An 18,019-nucleotide genomic window follows, 5' to 3' on the forward strand; every position below is an offset into this window, starting at 1 on the left:
TGCTGATCAAGCATGGGAATTTTGATTGCTCCATTTCTGACCTGGGCTGGTTCACCCCTCCTTAGGCAGTCTGGTGCTGCCCTGCTCCCAGGAGGTCACCATATCAATGCCGAACTTAGTGTGGACACTCAATTGGCACAGTGCAGTATTGCCCAGAACTCTTGGGCTCAAGTGATCCTCCTGCCTCAGCCTCCTGAGTAGCTAGGACTACAGGCGTGCACCACCATGCCCAGCTGACTCTTCTTTACAAATTCAACTCCCGCTGTAAGAGCAAGAAAGGAAATCTAACCATAACACTAAGCTTGAGAATTTGGGGAGAAGGAATAGCTCCCAAGAGGCCTGCCTGTCCTTGGCCTTCACAAATGGGCGTGGCTCTGTACACCTACAAGGAAGCCACAGGGGGACAATTATGCAGGCAACATTCTTCAAAGGCCACCTGCTGGCTCACCCTGGCCTTCTCCAGAATCACAGGGAGAAGCTTAACTCCATTGGTCCATAGACACTTCCTTCCAGGTGCAAACAATATTAGATAATGGGAGGTCAAGGGACACCTTCTGGGGATAGAGGTCATCGCTATAAATTTTCTTTATAGGGAAGGTCGATTAGAGTGAGGCCATTATTGCAGAGGGGTCAGAAAGATAAAGGGATCTTGTAGAGGTTCAGGCATAGTACGGGGAACAGAAAAACAAAGAGGGGGATATGAAGACCTGAAACAGAGGGAGAGCCAAGAGGTGTGGAAGGGCACGCACCTGGGGTGGAATTCTCTTGAACGCTTCCAGGCAGTTGAGGAGGATGGTGTCCCCGTCACTTTTGGCTGCCATGCCCGACTCACTAACACACTTGAGCAGTTGCCGGATCTCACTGTATTTCCCCTTCTCCACCAACTGCCGGGCAGCTCTGCAGTAGGTCGTGGCAGCATCCAGCTGGAAGTCCTACAACAGGGCACAGGATGACGGGCTTAGGGGACAGCAATAGGCGAAGGGAGGTGACATCTGAAAAGCTCCCACTATGCTCAGTACACATAAGCCACATGGACTGTAGTCACAATAGAAAACAGGAATATAACAAACATAAAACAAGCATAAGTTCCTTGAAGCATCCAGAAAAAATTATAGCCTTAATATCTAAAAATGGTAATATCACTTGCTGCTGTGGTACTTTCTGAAAAATTCTTATCAAATTTCCAAGACTGGTTCATTTTCTCTAATGAGTCACCTTTCTCCTGGGGAACAGGTGTGAGGGGCTGGTATTTTCTGCACTGGACACCTGGTGCTCTGTTAAGAGATGCCTAAGTGTTCAGAGCAGACCAATTCGCCAAAAGATTGATTTGCTTAAAACTGCCAGATAAACACCTTAAACCTGGTCTAGGATAACTCTTTTGCCACAAGGCCTGGGAGGCGTTGCCCCTCTGCCTGCCCACCAAGGGTATCTGTGTGTGGAGAGCTTTGTCCAACACTGCAAATGGGCGGGAAGAAAGACACCTGGCTGATTGTTTATGAAGCCATTGATCCTTGAGACATGCACAATGTGTACAGTGCCCTGCCTACCCTGAACAGTGATGGTCCTCAGTCAGCTCCTGGGGCATCTGCATGAAGCTGTGTGGTGGTGGGGGGATCTGGAGAGACTCTGCCCTTGTGGTTTCAGTGCCCTGCTCTAGCCCCTACGCCAGTGCCACAGCTGCACCTGTGTCCTTTCAACACAAGCAACAGAAAAGGTACCCTAGAGCCAGCTCCTGTGCAGACAGAGGATGGAGGGGCAGCCCCTGTGGCCAGTGGAAAGGCCCTGGCTACCCCTTCCAGCCACACTTCCTTGTAAGGACAAGCAGTGGTTCTGCAGGCAAACAGCTGTGGGGAACTGTCCTAGACCTGGCTTCAGGTATTTATCTGAAAGCTTTTTATGAATTTGTCATTGGTAACTCAGCTTTTGGCAAAGTGGACTAAAGTCTTGAATTTGACCCAGTTCTACAATAGCCACCTCCTTGATTTCAGCCCTAGTACATGTAAATCTACTTTTCTGGGGATAAAAATTTTCTAAAGAATAATCTCTCATGGGATTGTAGTCAGGTGGTGCTTGTCCTTGGTATAATCTGGAGTAATTCAAGTCATACCTGCAGAACACGGAATGCGATTCCAAAACCATCTTCTACATTTTTCCCTCCCAGCATGACCTGAGAAGGAGAGGGAAATGTGATTAAAGAAGCAATAATTATTAGAGTAGCCCTTCAATCAAGAATGACGGCCCTCACTTATTCAATTATTCACAAATATTTGTTGAGATCCTACTAAGTGCTAGGTGCTAGGGATATAAGAATGATCAAAATGTACTTGGTCCAAGTACATTCTGTGGCTCACGTTCTAGTGGAGAGGCAGCCATCAAACACCTGAAATAATAACTAGACAATTACAGTTGTGACAAGTGTTCTGAAAAATGAGAGCAGTTTGCTAGGGGTCTGAAACACTGTACATACCTTGCAGGCAACATCCATTTTCATGTGGTTATTTCCAAACAGGGTTGGCAGAGGCAAAGTGGTGATCTGAGAGGTCCCAGCACTTTCACACCGATGTAAGAACCTGGTCACTTCCATCTGCAGCTGAAGTGTGTTCATGTGCCTATGGTGACAGAACACATACAGTCCAGCCTCACGAGTGAGGTGACTAGGGCCAGGTCAGAATAAGATGGCGAAGGCAAAGGCAAAAGAAATGATACAGAGACCTCCAAGTACCCTCTGAGCAGCTATGACAAGACAAAAGTGGGTGGTCTAGTGCCACACACAGACTCATAATAGTTAAGGTGCACTGTGGAATTGGATAAAAGGTCCAGTCATTGAATCAACAAGCATTTTCTGAGCACCTGTGTGCCAGGTACAACAACAGAGGCCAAGACAGACATGAACTCTGCCCTCATTGAGTTTATAGGCTAGAGGAGAGAGATAGCACACAGAAACATAAAATATTTAACGATTAAGTCTATGAAGGCAATAAATGTGGTGGAGCATTTATGTTAGATGTTGTGGTCTAAGCAGAGGGACTGGTAAGTATAAAAGCTGAGGGGAAGAGAGGACTTGGTGTATTGAGGAACCCTGGGAGGGCAGCGACTGACAGTGAGGAAGAAGAGAGTACCAGGAGATAAAGATGGAGACCTTGGCAGGGACCAGAACATGCAGGATCTTTTTTGCCTGTTGTAAGAGGTTTGGAGTTTAGTCTGATGGTGGCCTGTGATCTTAATCTTCCCTCCACTCCCCCTCTCCCTTATAAGCTCCTCCATAGGCTTGCCAAGCTGGTATTAGACACTGTCATCCAGGATGACTCCTTTTAGAGTTTTTTAAGGGTTCAGGGATTGGGTAAGAGCAGCTTTATCGCCAAGAGACATTCAGTTCCAGCCTTTCTGCCATGCACCAATGGTCCCCTGAGCCTTAAGCTACCTTGACACATCAGCTGCAGTCATCTTTTTTCGGAAGAAGGTGGTTTTCCTCCTTCCGGAGCTGCGAGAATTTTCTTGGAGGTAGATCTTCAGATGGTCCTTGGCCTTGAGCAGCCATGACAGCTTCTCTCCCAGTTCTGTATACGACTTTGCTTTGTGACTGAAGAACCGAATGCATGTCATGGCTGCCCGGACTTGGTCCTAGAAGAGGAAAGTGAATGTTCAGATCAAAGGAGATCAGGGATATTGGAGGAGGGCTGTGATGAGAATGCTGATCTGACTTCCACTCATGAAGACTGGCTGCCGGCACCCATGCCCACTATCAGCTGAACTGCTATTTTGTGCCCATCATTCCAAAGTCCAAGAGATCCTAAAGTGCATTAACTGGTGGAGTTCTTGGGTAGGACATTATTCCACCACTGAGGAGATCTAAAAAAAAGATGCTTCTGACTCTCCATTCAAATTGGCTTCATTCTTACTCTGGCATTGAATAATTCAATTTCTCTGTAATTTAGTATTGCCAATCTTCAGATAGATTGGGAGGAATTTGTTCCTTTTCCCTTCGTGCATTTTCTCTAAAACCACACTTGCTTTTCTATCATTCCTTATGAATTCTGCATTCACGCCTCATGCTTATCTTCAAACTACCACATACTTCTTTTTTTACCTTTACATTCAATGCATTCTAAAGAATGGCATGACTGATAAGATTAAAGTTTGCCTCTAAATTCAGGATACAAATCCTAGCATTTTTTAACAATGCTAGACAGCAACATGGATTTGCTCTAGGGTTAGTCAAACAGCAAGGCCAGGGACCAAATGGCAGTCTTGTTCCCAATTAGCCTCTCCTGCATGACAGGGCATCAGCGACAGAGGTAGAGGGCAGGAAGGGGCTGCTATTACCTTCATAAACTGCTGCAGCTCGTACAGAATGTGGTAGTAGTTCTTCTTCTGTAAATGTTGGCAGGCAGCAATCAAGTACTTTCCCCAGCTCTCCAAGGTTGAATCAATAGATTCTAGTAAATTTTCCAAAGCGTGTAGCTTCCCGCTTTTATAGCTTGGCTGGAAAATGCCTTCTATGAAGACTTCTGGAGGACTCTCCTGGAGCAGGACAAGGTAAGAAGTCAGAAGTCTTGAGCCTGGGTTCTGGCACTGTCTGGGATCCAGTCTGAATTTCCTTCCACTTCCGTACCTTCAGCGTCCTCCCCTAGTAGTGCTTCTTAACCTTGTGTGTCACAGATACCTTTGAGAATCTCACTCTAGTGACTGCATCTCTTCTCTCCTTCCTTTTACAGAAAAGCTCCTTGATGGAGTCATCTATACTCACTGTCTCCAATTCCCTCTTGTGATTTTCCTCTTGAATACACTCTAATCTAGCTTCTGCAGCCATAACTCCATTGAAACTGCCTCCTGTGTCATCAATGACCACTAAACTCTTAAACCTAACAGTTAATTCTTGGTCCTCAGCGGTAGCTTTTCTTTTTGAGACAGAGTCTCCCTCTGTTGCCTGGGAGAGAGTGCAGTGGCGTCATCATAGCTCACTGTAACCTCAAACTCCTGGGCTCAAGCGATTCTGCTGTCCCAGCCTCCCAAGTAGCTGGGACTACAGGTGCACATCACCATGCCTAGCTAATTTTTCTATTTTTTGTAGAGATGGGGTTTCACTCTTGTTCAGGCTTGTCTTGAATTCCTGGCTTCAAGCAATCCTCCTACCTCGGCCTCCCAGAGTGATAGGATTACAGGTGTGAGCCACCCTGTGCCCAGCCTCAGCAGCTTTTGATATAGATGATGGCTTCTTCCTCCTTGAAAAACCACCTTTTGATTTTTAATTTAAATTTTTATTTTTAATTGAGAAAAACTTTCCTTATTTGGCCTCTAGGATTTCTCATCCTTTCCAGGTTTTCTTTCTACATCTCTGCCTGCTCCTTCTCGGTTTCCTTTGCCGATTCTTCCCGATCTCCCCAGGGCTCAGAAGGAACCTGTTCTCTTTTCCATCTATACTCACTGTCCTGGTGATTTTATCCAGTCTCATGGCTTACTATCTATTTGTTGATGGTGCCTAAATCCATATATCCAGACAGTTCATTCCCCTTGAACTCTAGAACTGTATATCCAATTTACATCCAATTGCCTATTTAACTTGTCTTTTTGGGTATCTAACAAACTTAACACATCTAAAACTGCACGCTTGATTGCTTCTTGAAATCTGCTGTTTCCTAAGTCTTCCCTTTCTCAGATGGTAATTCTATTCTTCTAATTATTTAGGCCCCAAACCTTAGAGTTATCCTTTCCCTCACACTCCTACATCAAATTCACCAGCAAATTCTATTGGCTTGACCATCACAATAGACACAGACTCTGACCACTTCTCACCACCTCCACTGGTCCACGCTGGCCCAAGCCATTTGCCTGGATTACTGCAATAGCCTCCCCTCCACCCCAGTCTACCAGCATACCAAACTGCCTCTCTTCTGTCCAGCGCCAACACATCAAACTGAGTGATTCTGTTAAAACATCACCTGGATCATGTTACTCCTCAGCCTACAATCTTCTAGTGGTTTCCTTTCTCATTCCTCACAATGTCCACATGATTGGGTCTGTTACCTTTCTGATCTTACCTACTGCTACCCTGTCCCAGCTGACTCTGCTCTAGCCACCCTGGCCCCTGCCCTTGTTAGTCCCTCTGCCTGGATTATGCTTCCCCCATAGATCCGCATGACTCACTCCTCATGTCCTTTAGCTCCTTACTCAGATGTCACCTGAGACACACAGTCTAAGATTACACAAGCAACCCTCCCTCTTCCCCTGCTTTTTCTTTCTTCTTATTCATCACCCACACTATATATTTTATGTCCCATGTTTATTGTCTCTCTCCCTCCTATAATGTAAATTTTATAAGGGCAGATTTGTCTGTCTTTTTTTTTTTTTTACTGTTGTATCCCTAGTGCCCAGAATAGGCCTTGGCCACTTAGTAAATATTTCTTAGATGAATGAGGAAACAATAAACATTATGGACTGACTCCTCAGGAAAGGGTACATACATAGTAACCTCCCTGCTTTTGAAGCTCACCTGTGGTTCAGAGATCCTGACTCATAAACCCCCATTCCATAGCAAAAGAAAAGAAAGAGAAGTCATTTTGGCATTTGACTTTAGGTTAGGAGTAACCAATGGACAGTAAAGGATGGCTATAAACTCATGGTGGTACAACACGCTGGCACGGTGGCACTTGTCATGAGCTGTTTAGAAGCAGAGAGGATCTGGGCTTTGAGAACATCCACAGTGGGTGAAGGTTAGGACTCCTTTTCTGATTCAGCCTATTCCTAACTGGGAAAATCAGACCCAATCTAAAAGTTGCAGGTCAGACTTTAAGAAGCAGGGCCATTAGCTCTGTAGAAAGGATGGAATTCCTCGGAAGAAAAGTACCTTAAGAACTTCCATTTCATCCATTCATCTATCCACTCATTGATTAATAACTGGTATTAGGCCGGGTGCCTGAATACACATAAGTAAAATATAGGTCTTCTTGGTCCAGGTGTGAAGACTCAATTATAAACAAATAGTTGCAGGCCACTGGGATAAATGTAATAACAAGCACAGTGGTGGTGCAGAGGAAGAGGTGGTTAATGCTGCTTGTATATTCTGTCAATGCTGAACAGAGAGGTCTGAAAGGACACTGAAAGAATAAACAGGAGTTTCCCAAGAAAACAAGGAGGGTCAGGGCATTCTAGGTGGAGGGAACAGCATATAAAGACTCGTGGAGATATGATGGTGCATGGTACAATCAGGAAAATTGAAGTAATTTGATGAGTCTGGAATGTAGGGTACAGATAGAAAATAAATTGGAGAAACAAGAGGCATGATCCTGGTGGGTCTTGTAGTCTGCTAAGGAATTTGGACTCCGTCCTGTGGCTTTGGGGTCCACTGACAGCCTTTTAAGAAGGGGAATAAACTCAGTGTATTTATGTTTTAGAAAGCTCACTCTGGGGGCAGTGTGGGCAAAGCGGCAAAGGGAATGTGCTAGAAACAGATCACCTTCTATGCTCTAGGCCTTTAGGTGTAATTTTCACAATTTTTTTTCTGCTGTCCCTACGTGCATGAGAATAAAGGCAAGGTATTTCAGTTCAAGGATAACTGATTGCAGGAGATAAAAAGAAGACTTCTTTCCTGGTTGTGACGAATATAAAGCCAAAGCAATGAGGTCACCAGCTTATGCCAAGCTAATTAAGTAAGCAGCTTAACTCTCTGGATTACAGTTGTCAGAGAGAACAGACCTGGGGTATGTCCAGTCTCTACCTCTAAACTCATTTGGAAACTGAGGAAGAGGAAAAAAGTTAGTATTAAACTTCAAATAAGATGACTTCCACAGTATTCTTGAGACCTGGTTAGTAGCTAAAATAGTCAGTAGCTAAGCAGTGGTAAAAATAACTCCCTCACTGTTCTGTAGAGGTATGGTCACCACGATTCTGCAAACTGCTGATTTCACCTGGAGCAATTCTAGAAAATAGGTCTATCTGTAAACTTCATTGGCTGCCGTTGTGATTTAGGGTGACAGAATGAAATTAAAGTTTGCCTTGAGCTCCTTTAACTTTCTATGAAATTTGGTACATATCAGACCATTCAGAAAGTTATTACGGAACATTCAGATAAAAAAAAGGAACACAGCTGGGTGCGGTGACGCATGCCTGTAGTCCCACCTGCTATTAATAGATAGGCTGAGGCGGGAGGATTACTTGAGTCCAGGAGTTCAAGGCCAGCCTAGGTCCCATCTCATTCATTCATTAATAAATAAATAAACATACAAATACACAAATAAATAGAATTTTAAAAAATGAAAATCAAAAAGGAATGTCAAAGGGTCATGGTGAAGCGGAATGTTGATTGCTTATCAGTGGCTCCAAAGAAATAATGCCTCTGGTGGGAGGGGGCAGAGGATATGAGAAGAAAAAAGTAGAGCACATTCTCCTTTCAACATATATTTGGGGCCCAAATGTAGGATCGGTGCCATGGGTGCTTCCCAGCCCTTGTGGTAACAACTCTGAGTGGACCAGCAGCTGGGCCAGAAGCTGGACACCATCCCAGGCGAGGTGGGCAGGTGTGCGGGAACCAAGAGAGCTAAGCAATATGTCCAAGGTCACACAAGACTCACACTAAGCATCTCATTCCAGAGACCATGCTCTTAACTGCTATCCAATTCTGCTACATGTTTTGGGAGAAGGGATGAAATTTGCCACTGCCAGTCAGGATGGTGATTAGGGATCCAGGCTAAGACTTCTTGTACACTCATCCAATAATGGTTGTGTAGACAGAGTCTTCCATTTTGACCCGACTCTGCCAGAGATGATCTCACAGCTCAATGCTGGGTTAACTGTAAGGGGCCATCATCATCCCTCTTAAAGCCAACTGGTCCAAGCTAGGTGAGCAAGGCTGGCACTGCCCCCTGTGAGCTGTGCTGGCGTGTCTCACCTTGTTGAGGAGGTGCAGCAGGGCTTCCCGCAGGCAGCTGTGCCGCATGTAGAAGCTGATGATGGCCAGGTTGGTGCTATAGTTGTGCAGGTAGAAGAGGCATTCTTGGTAGTAGGTGTTGTTCATGACCTTCCCTTCAGGAATCATCTCTAGAGAGAGGCTCTTGGTACGAAGGGTAGCTTCCAGTTCCCTCAAGGTGGCAAAGTAATCGTCATCTTGCTGACAGGAAAGGAGAGAGTGAGAGAGAGAAAAACAGAACTCAGTAAGTTCTCAGCAGTCACTAAAAATATTGTTTTCAAAGAATATTTATCAACTGGAAAAATGAACACAATATAGTTTTAAGGGTAGAAAAGCAGGAAGGATTCAAAGTTCTATATATTAAAATACGGCATACCTCCAATTTCCTTCAAAAACATAACAGAAAATTCTCCAAAATCTTAACACTAATTAGTCTGGGTATGGGATTATGTGGTTTTTATCTTTTTAAAAATAGTTCTCTATAGTTTCCTTTTTTAAAAAAAATTGGCTCTATTATTTACACAGCCATATGTAGTTACTTATCTAACTATATGTAATGGAAAAAAACAGAATATAAACCTGGACTTTAGTTGAATTTAACCTGATCCTTTTCTCAGGCCATTACTGTTCCTGGGCCTCCCTCCCTGAGCTGGGCACTCTGCCTGCTTTGCTCTTACCAAGGATATGAGGGGCCTCGCTGTGAACTCCAGGTACTCAACCACGTCCTGTACTAGCCTTGAGCCATGACTCAGCTGATTGAGGTCAAACGGGGGCTTCAGACAGCGACTGAACTTCTCCCGAGCTGCAGCGAGGTTCCCAGCTTTGAGGCAGGCCATGCCCCAGGCATGCCACGCCCCAGTGGCATCAAGCCCAGTCTTTGTGGAGACCTGGAGGAAAAATTGCTCCTTTTAGTGAGAGGTAGCTACACCCAGGCTTGAAAGTCCCAAAGACCTATTCTATCCCCAAGCTACCAACCACCTCACCACTCCCCACACCTTGGCAAACTGGTCATGCCCTACCTGCTTCCCATGGTCAGGACAACTAAGAGTTGGCAATACCTGTTTGCAAGATGAAGCAAAGCTAAGTCATTATAGTGGGGTGGAAGTATGCTTTGTTTTTGCCTCACCTCAACGCCCAGTTGGTAGTACTCAGCTTCCAAAAGCTGGTTCCTTAGCCTGGTTACTGCAGCCGGCTGCAAGAGCTGATCCAGAGATGGCACGTGGCGATAGGCGGCAGCAACTAAAATATTCAGTACATCTACCTTGCTGATGTAGCTACAGGGGGGAAAGGGGCAAGGCAGTGAGGCTTCCCAGGTCTTACGAAGAATAGTCTTTGCTTAACAGTTTTCTATTCCATTTTCAACGTGAAACGTGATAATGAGAGTTGAGAGGTGCACAGCACAGACACTGCGAGTGAGGCTCTGGAGTCACACTCTTTGAATCTCAGCTCCATCACCTAGTAGCTCTATGATCTGGGGCAAGTCAGTTAACATCTCTCTGCCTTAATTTACTCATCTGTAAAGTGGATAGTCATGTACTACATAATGACATTTCTGTTAACAACTGACAGCATATACAACAGTGGTCCCAGATTATAATACCATATTTTTACTGTACCTTTTCTATGTTTAGATAGGTTTATTTTTTTTTAAATTCTTTCTTTTTTTACTAATTCCATAACAGATTAATAGATATGTTTAGATACACAAATACTTGTGTTACAATTGCCTATAGTACTCAGTACAGTAACGTGCTATACCAGTTTGTAGCCTAGGAGTAATAGGCCATACCGTCTAGATTTGCGTAAGTACACTCTGTGATGTTCACACAACAACAAAATCGACTAATGATGCATTTCTCTGAACGTATCCCTGTCATTAAGTGACATGTGACTGTAGTAATGGAGTTTTAGGGATAAAATGAAATAACCCAAGTAAAAGGGCTTAGGATAGTGCATGGAACTTTTTGGCAGCTATGAAATGTTAGATATTAATGTTTGCAGTAGGGACACTCAGGGCTTCTATTTGAGGCAAGGCCTTTACATGAATGTTGGGACCTTACAAGTTACCCATTTGCTTTTTGGTCCTTTTGAACTCTCCCTTATGAAGGCAGCATAGATTCAGTATCCCGGTTGGTTAGTTAGTTAGTTAGCACTCCCGGTTAGTTCAGAAAGCACATCACTACCATTCCCCGGAGGCCCTGCTGGGCAGGGGCATCCTGCCCCTTCACTCAGATTCTAGACTTGACGTCTTTTCCCTGGGCTAAGGATGGGCCCTCAGTGTAGCTTACTAGGATTGCCTTCTTACCCCTGATACCAGATGCTTGTAAAAACCTTATAAAGACAGAGAGGCCAGAGGGCTGGATCATTCTATCTAGGGCTGCCTGAAACAAGCCTACACTCGAGGTTCCTGAATCTTGTGTCATCATTCCAGCAAAAAACCTGTGGATCCTGACTTGTTCAGCAGTTTCCCTGGAAAGGGATTCTGTACATCAGTGACTCATAACCTAGTAGGGATGGGGTAGGGGAAAGTATAGTGTATAAAAGCATCGGTACGATAATATATTTATACATTTAGAAAATGAAAGCATTTGAAATAGGTAGTTTGAGTTTTGTTTTTAAATTTGTATTTATTTGTTTGTCTATCAGAAGGGGGTCTGACCTAAAAACAGGATAAAAATCATCTACAAAACAGGAGCTTTAAACTGATTTGCACAGCAACACATGTGAGAGATCAATGTATTCTCATCAGCAAAGGGGACCATTCCCTGCAGTGGGTATATCAGAATGCAGAGTGGGGGAGAAAGAATGTGTCATTTGAAACTACTGCTGTAAACTGTCAAAGAAGCCGATGGTACCTTGGGGTGGGTGAGAACCCTACTGAAGTGAGAACTTCCTTAGTTTCTGCTATTCTCAGGCTAAAGTGGATATTTCCTCCATCTACATTAGATTTCCTAGGAAGTACAGGATGTTAAATTTGTTTGATGTTAAATTTGTTGATGTTAAATTTGTTTTCCCTTCAATCTGAGTATCTTTTTCTTTTCTTATTTACATTTCTGATATTTGATATATATTTGGATTTTTAATATTTTTGCCTTAAATCTTTTTTCATGTTTGTTTTCTACTTTTTGCTACATGGAGAGGTTTCTGCTTTTCGCATCCTATCCTTTCCTGTGAATTTTGTAGATTTTTGGTTCTTTTCATGGTTATTTAGAAAACTTCACTTTACATACATCTATTTTTTCATTTATCCACTTGAAAAATGATGTAGAAGCTATTTGCCTCTTGATATAAAAGAGTAAAATTAGCTCCTTTTTACTTCCTTCTACTTTCTTTCTCACCTCCTGCTCTTTTCAACCTTCTAGCTTTTGTTAAGAAAAATAATAAAAATTACTAACATTTCTGGAGTACACAATATGTACCGGCTTAATTCTTCACCCTTCACATGGGTGATCTCATTATATCCTCATAACAGACCTATAAGTACTATCACCCCCATTTCATAGAGGGGAAACTGAGGCCCAGAAGAGCTAGCAGCCTTGTCCAAGGTTACTAGCAAGTAGTGAAGCTGGGATTCATTGTGCTCCATTTTGGCCGGTGAGTTTGTATGTAAGTACTCGGAGAAAGTGTCTGAAGGAGGCATTTACACTCCAAAGAAAATTATTCTCCCTGCTCCCAAATCTGGTTAGGACTGAGTGCTGGGAACACTCATCATGAGTCATGCATCTGGGTGGATAAGCAGGGAGCTGGGAGTTTTCATTGTCAAGTTAATAAATGGAGTCAAAGCAGGTTGTGCAGGAACCAGAGGGAAGTCTAATCACACTTTTTCCATAGACACTTCTACTTTATGACCGTTCCTACCTTGACACAGGAACAGAACAATCCCCAGATTGTCTTTATAGATCTATTATCCAGAACTTGCTGAGGTCACAGTCTGAATTTGGTCAAGATTGGGGTAGAGTTTTATTCAAGGCTAATCACTGGTCATTTAGGGAGGATACATTTTCTTTAAAAGCCAGAAAGTTCTACACAGTCTAAAGGTGCTTCCCTAAATTAATTTTAATTACAAATTAACCAGTCAAAGTCTTTACTTTCTGACTGAGCAAAGCTAGAGAAAACTCTGCTCTGAGGATCCACTCTGAAAAAGAAAAGGACATAGGCTGTCCAGGTAGGTGAGGAAGAATACTTGGGATGTGGTAACAGTACTTCATCAACATCAAACTGAGATGCAAAGTATTTTAGCATGTCTTGTCAGAGAAGATGGTGAGATAAGAAATCATACTGGGGTTAGAAAAAGAGGCTGGAGAGAAACTGCCACTACAGAAAAGAATACAGATCCATTTCCATATACCTGTCACAAAGAGCCAAGTCCTGGCTCCGGCCAGCCTTGACGAACATCATCTTGGCACTGAAGAGCAGCTGCTTCATAATGTCTGTGAGCAACCCTGCGTCCACCTCTGGGTTGGCAAGGCCCTTGGACAGCTTGCAGCAGTGCTCAATCAGCTGGTGACCACAGGCAGTGCTGTCCCGGTGCAGATTCAGGATGGCAATGCACAAGGAGGCGCTGGGGGCCTGGAGGGGTGAAAGAAGGGAGAGATGCATTCTAAGTCCAGGGACCAGAGCATTCTTCAAATGCAGCTGGATGGCAGAAACAATTCTTCCCCTTTCAAAAGGTTAAAAAACACTGGAGGAAGGTATCAAATTCTAAAGCAAAGCAGAAGTGGAACTAAACCACTTTCAGATGTCCTAAGCAGCACCGCTAAAGGCCTGGCTGCCAGGTTTAGTCATCTTACTGGAAGAAGGTGCTGTGTCCACATGTGACCTACTTCTTGAAACGTCCACAGGTCCCTTCCTTTTTGTGGTCTACTGTTCCACTAGTGCAAGTCCTCCTTATTGCTAGCTTGGACTATAATGGTCACCTCGCTTGTCTGACTACCTGGAGGAGCTTCTGCTTCAAGCCATGGACATACTGCTGCTAAATTAATATTCCTAAGGCATACTTGGAAACTTTTCACAGCTCCCTGACACCTACCAAATAGACATTCCTTACTGCAGAATTCAAGGCCTTATACATAAATAATTCTTTTCAAACCTGCCTTTTACTACTTCTCTATTAACGCTATTGACTCTATGTTCCTTCCAAATTAAACAACTTCCAATTCTCCAATAAAGTCCTGCAATTTTTGACAATGCATCTTTGCTCAGATGTTTTAGTTTTGTACTCTTTGTCTTTCCTGTATCCTTACTCCCCTCACAGCCCCCAAATTCCTGCTTGTCACCCTCCTACTACTCTTCCAAGGCTTATCTTAAATGCTACCTCTTCCAAGAAGCCTCTCCTGATCTCCTCTTGTGCACTCCCCAAGTTGCTCCTCATTTTCTGCCTTAATAGATTTAGTTGTCTTAGCTCCCATGTTATAACACTGTAAATAAGTGAAGGCCGGGCTGTGTTCACCTACCTTCATATTTTCTGCCATCCTACTACACATCATAAGAAACTTAAATGACCATTGCATTTTATTGCTATTACCTGCTCATAGTAAAATTCACTCCGCACTAGTTCATTTTCCTCCTCTTTCAGATCCAAAATCCATTCCACTTCATCCGCTTTGGGGACTTTCACCACAAATGAGTAAGGAGGGCTTTCACTCTGGGAGCCATCTGGTGCTGAGAAGAGAATTGCCATTCATGTGTCAGTCACTGGCTGGCAGTTCAGAGTGGCCCAGGTCAGTGAGCTGGCGTGAGATGCAGGCAGATACTTGCCTGCTATCTGAGGGTGTTGCTCCATGAATTAGTATTAAACGTGTTTGGGGACAGGATTTGTCTTAGGAGCTTTGCAGAGCTTTGCCCTGAAAGAATATGTGAACGTGTTGGTTTGCATTTTAAATGCTGTTACACTCGGAAGGGCGTCTCTGAAAGACGGTAGTGGCTGTATCCCACGAGGTGCCGCGTTTCTCAGACCTAAAGGTTTGGATTTGCTTTGTAAAGCACAAGTGTTAAAAACTACAGGCTGAGAGCTGACAATGGAGTGCCCCCCAGAACAGACAGCTGCCCGAATGGTTAAAAGCAAAGCTCTTGTTTAAACCACTCTAGACTACCTGTCTCCATTCACGATAACCTAATAAACATGGAGCCAACATATCTCTGTTTAACCCCTCTGTTAAATGATAAACTTACCTTAGAATTTAGAAGTTAACCTTTGAAAGAGTTTGTAACCGTTTGCCCACGTAGATGGAATTAGTTAAAGAATCTGTAGAAGCCTTCTGTAGAAACCTTTTGAAAATCTGTTAACCTGAGAGGAACTACCTGCTGTTATGTAAATCTGTTACCCCTGGCAATTATTCACTATTCCCTATAAGTTACCATGTAAGACCTCATTCGGGGCTTTTGAGACCCATGGAGAAGGTCTAAGCCCCCTGAGATCCCGCTTTGCCTATAATCTTTATAAACTTATAAAACTGTATCTTTGTCTCTGTGTATTCTTTTATTTCTTCCATTTTCCATTTTTCTCTATTATTTTCTTATCCCTTGCAACTCTACCAAAGGGACCCGGTTTTTTGCTGGGAGCTTAGCTACCTCCCCGCATGAGGGCCCCTTTCTCTCTCCTTGGTTCCTTTTGTTTGCTGTAGGAGACCCCACTAAGCACTTCAACCCTTCTTCCCCAGGCATAGACCTGGGAAGAGTGTTACAGAATTCGTCACACAACCCTGTGGCTTCACATGAGAAACCCTGAAAGGTGCACGTTTCTCAAATGAGTGGCTGAGCCACTGGGTATTCTAAAAACTAACTTGCTGTGGAAGGATATAGACCAAACTGTTAACAGTGACTACTGAGGGGTAAGGAGGGAGCAGGGAAGGTAGGATGGTGGTGAAGGGAAACCTAGGAAAAAAAATCGACTAAAAGTTAAGGACCAAATTCTTTGGTTGCTGGCCTTCTCAATGCTGAAAGTTAGTGGGGCCAGTGTCATAGGTTAATATGATGAACCGTAGGAGAAACAGGCTGATAGAAATGCCAAGAATTTTCTTTGGCAAACAAGATGGATGAAGTTGCTATCGAGTGTGTCAGGTGCAGCTGATACACTGAAGATACAGTCAACTTGAATATATAAATGAAGAGTAACAGAGAATGTGATTCAGCCTTACCTTCTGGTTGTCCTGAATTCTCCTCTGGTACACTGGAAACAGAGAAATAAAAATTAAATGCCTGAATCACTTCTTTTCCTCTTTGTTTTGAGTTTGGTTTAGTGTATAATATTGGCATTTACTCTTTTATTCAAGTGAGATATCAGAGAATCATCTATAACTCTTTCCTCTCCCTCACCTGCCATGGCTACTTACCATGTCCTGGCTACTTACCATGTCCTGTCTGTTCCACCTCCTAAACACCCCTTTAAATGTCCCCATCTCTCTTCATCCCTGCCCCAGTGAGGGCCTTCATCATTTATTGCTAGAGTATGCAATAGCTTCCCAATTGGTTTCCTTGATTCTGTCAACCTATTTCCTACTTTGCAGCTACAGCAAGCTTTCAAAAATGCAAATCAAGTCTTGTTATGCACCTGCTTAAAATTCTTCGGTAGCTCCTCAGGCTAAAACAGTCCACATTTGCAGTTGAGTAGACAAAGCCCTTTATGACTTGGCCTAGCTATATCATGAGACCATCTGCCATTCATGACCTGTGTTCAAGCCATAGAAAAGTCCTCCCTGCTCCACAAATGGCCCTAGTCAATTTAGCTAGTGTCATGAACCACCAAGCCCCAACTCCACAAGCCAGAGCCCAAGTCTGTTACGTGCACAAGGGGCCAACCGGTCAGCCCCAGCCCATGACACCAGAGAGCAAGCCCAAGCCTTTGTGCCAGTCAGTGCCTAAGTCCTCCCAGCACTTAGCTGCCAGGAGCGAAGTCCAGGGTATGTTGGCCAAAACCTGAACCCATCACCTACCCATTTACAGTTCCTCAACATTTTCTCCTGCCTCTACCTTTGCAGTTGTTACTCCAACTTCTGGGTATGCTCTTTTTTGGCTTCTTTTCCTACTAATTCCTCATCCTCTAAGGCTCATCTTTGAAGGGTTACCTCTAGGAACCCCCCTGACCACCCAGGATAAGCTGTGTGTGCCTCTACTATTGCACTGATCAACAGCCTTATGGCCTATTTCTTGGCTGTCTCCTCATTAAAACGGAGGCTCTCTGAGAGCAAAATTATAGAATGAAAGACTCCCCACCAATATTAACTCCTCATTTCAATTCTCAGTAGTATGGTGAATGAGCAATTCCTGTTCCCCACTCTGGGGGAGAGAAGCAGTGGTATGCCAGGGTCACAGAAACTGTAGAAAAAGCATGGTATGTCTTCCTTTCTAGGAGATCAGTAATCATGCTGGTAAATAATGACCAAAAATGTTCATATTAATACAAACATAAAAATGCTATTGAACAGAATATAAAATCTATTTAAGTCTGTAAATAAAACATGGAGAATTAAAAGTAATTTTGCTTCTGGATAGTTGCTTTGGCCCATATTCTCAGATGCTCTGGGAGTCTTGGTTTCATGCTCCTTTGCTGCTAGAAGTAGCAGAAAAAAATCGAGCAATACTGAGCCAGCAAACATGGTCTTGATCTGTCTTGCAAGAGGTATGTGCCATTTCTGAAGTGTGTCACCAGATGAACTATGTGTAGGAAAGAGTGCGGGCCCTTCTAACAGTGGATAAGAAGCCAGGATGACTACCTAGATTAGAGCTGATGCGAGCAATGCCTAAGCATTCAGCAGGTGTGAATGTGTCCCTTTGAGTCCAGCTGAGATCAACTGAAGCAAGAGTGGCTGGAAAATAACTGAGCTGGCGAACCAAGAACTCTGAAGAACCAAGAGTCCTGATTTCACAGAGAACATCATGTAAGAGGTTGTACACTGCTTCCTCATACCCCCACTTTCTCTCTTAGTAAGGTCAATCTACAAACATTTCACTGTAGAGTTAATGGCATTCCAGTGTGAATGTTAAATTAATATTTTTTTTTTTTTTTTGAGACAGAGTCTCGCTTTTGTTGTCCGGGCTAGAGTGAGTGCCGTGGCGTCAGCCTAGCTCACAGCAACCTCAAACACCTGGGCTCAAGTGATCCTCCTGCCTCAGCCTCCC

At 43.7% G+C, this 18,019-nt stretch overlaps 1 protein-coding gene across 1 annotated transcript in view; it reads right to left on the bottom strand.

The window, feature by feature from the left end:
- Positions 1 to 18,019, bottom strand: part of ZFYVE26 (zinc finger, FYVE domain containing 26) — a 62,609-nt gene that overhangs the window by 3,622 nt on the left and 40,968 nt on the right. Inside the window, exons 28-38 of the mRNA XM_012656042.1 lie at positions 16,039 to 16,070; positions 14,427 to 14,563; positions 13,251 to 13,471; positions 10,029 to 10,176; positions 9,580 to 9,789; positions 8,885 to 9,103; positions 4,324 to 4,521; positions 3,422 to 3,621; positions 2,468 to 2,609; positions 2,108 to 2,167; positions 750 to 932 (exon numbers count right to left, since the gene is read on the bottom strand). Coding sequence (XP_012511496.1) covers positions 750 to 932; positions 2,108 to 2,167; positions 2,468 to 2,609; positions 3,422 to 3,621; positions 4,324 to 4,521; positions 8,885 to 9,103; positions 9,580 to 9,789; positions 10,029 to 10,176; positions 13,251 to 13,471; positions 14,427 to 14,563; positions 16,039 to 16,070 — 1,750 coding nt within the window. The remainder of the gene's footprint in view (positions 1 to 749; positions 933 to 2,107; positions 2,168 to 2,467; positions 2,610 to 3,421; positions 3,622 to 4,323; positions 4,522 to 8,884; positions 9,104 to 9,579; positions 9,790 to 10,028; positions 10,177 to 13,250; positions 13,472 to 14,426; positions 14,564 to 16,038; positions 16,071 to 18,019) is intronic.

This window comes from Propithecus coquereli, unplaced genomic scaffold (assembly GCF_000956105.1).
Source record: "Propithecus coquereli isolate 6110/MARCELLA unplaced genomic scaffold, Pcoq_1.0 Scaffold5, whole genome shotgun sequence".
Taxonomy (NCBI): Eukaryota; Metazoa; Chordata; class Mammalia; order Primates; family Indriidae; genus Propithecus; species Propithecus coquereli.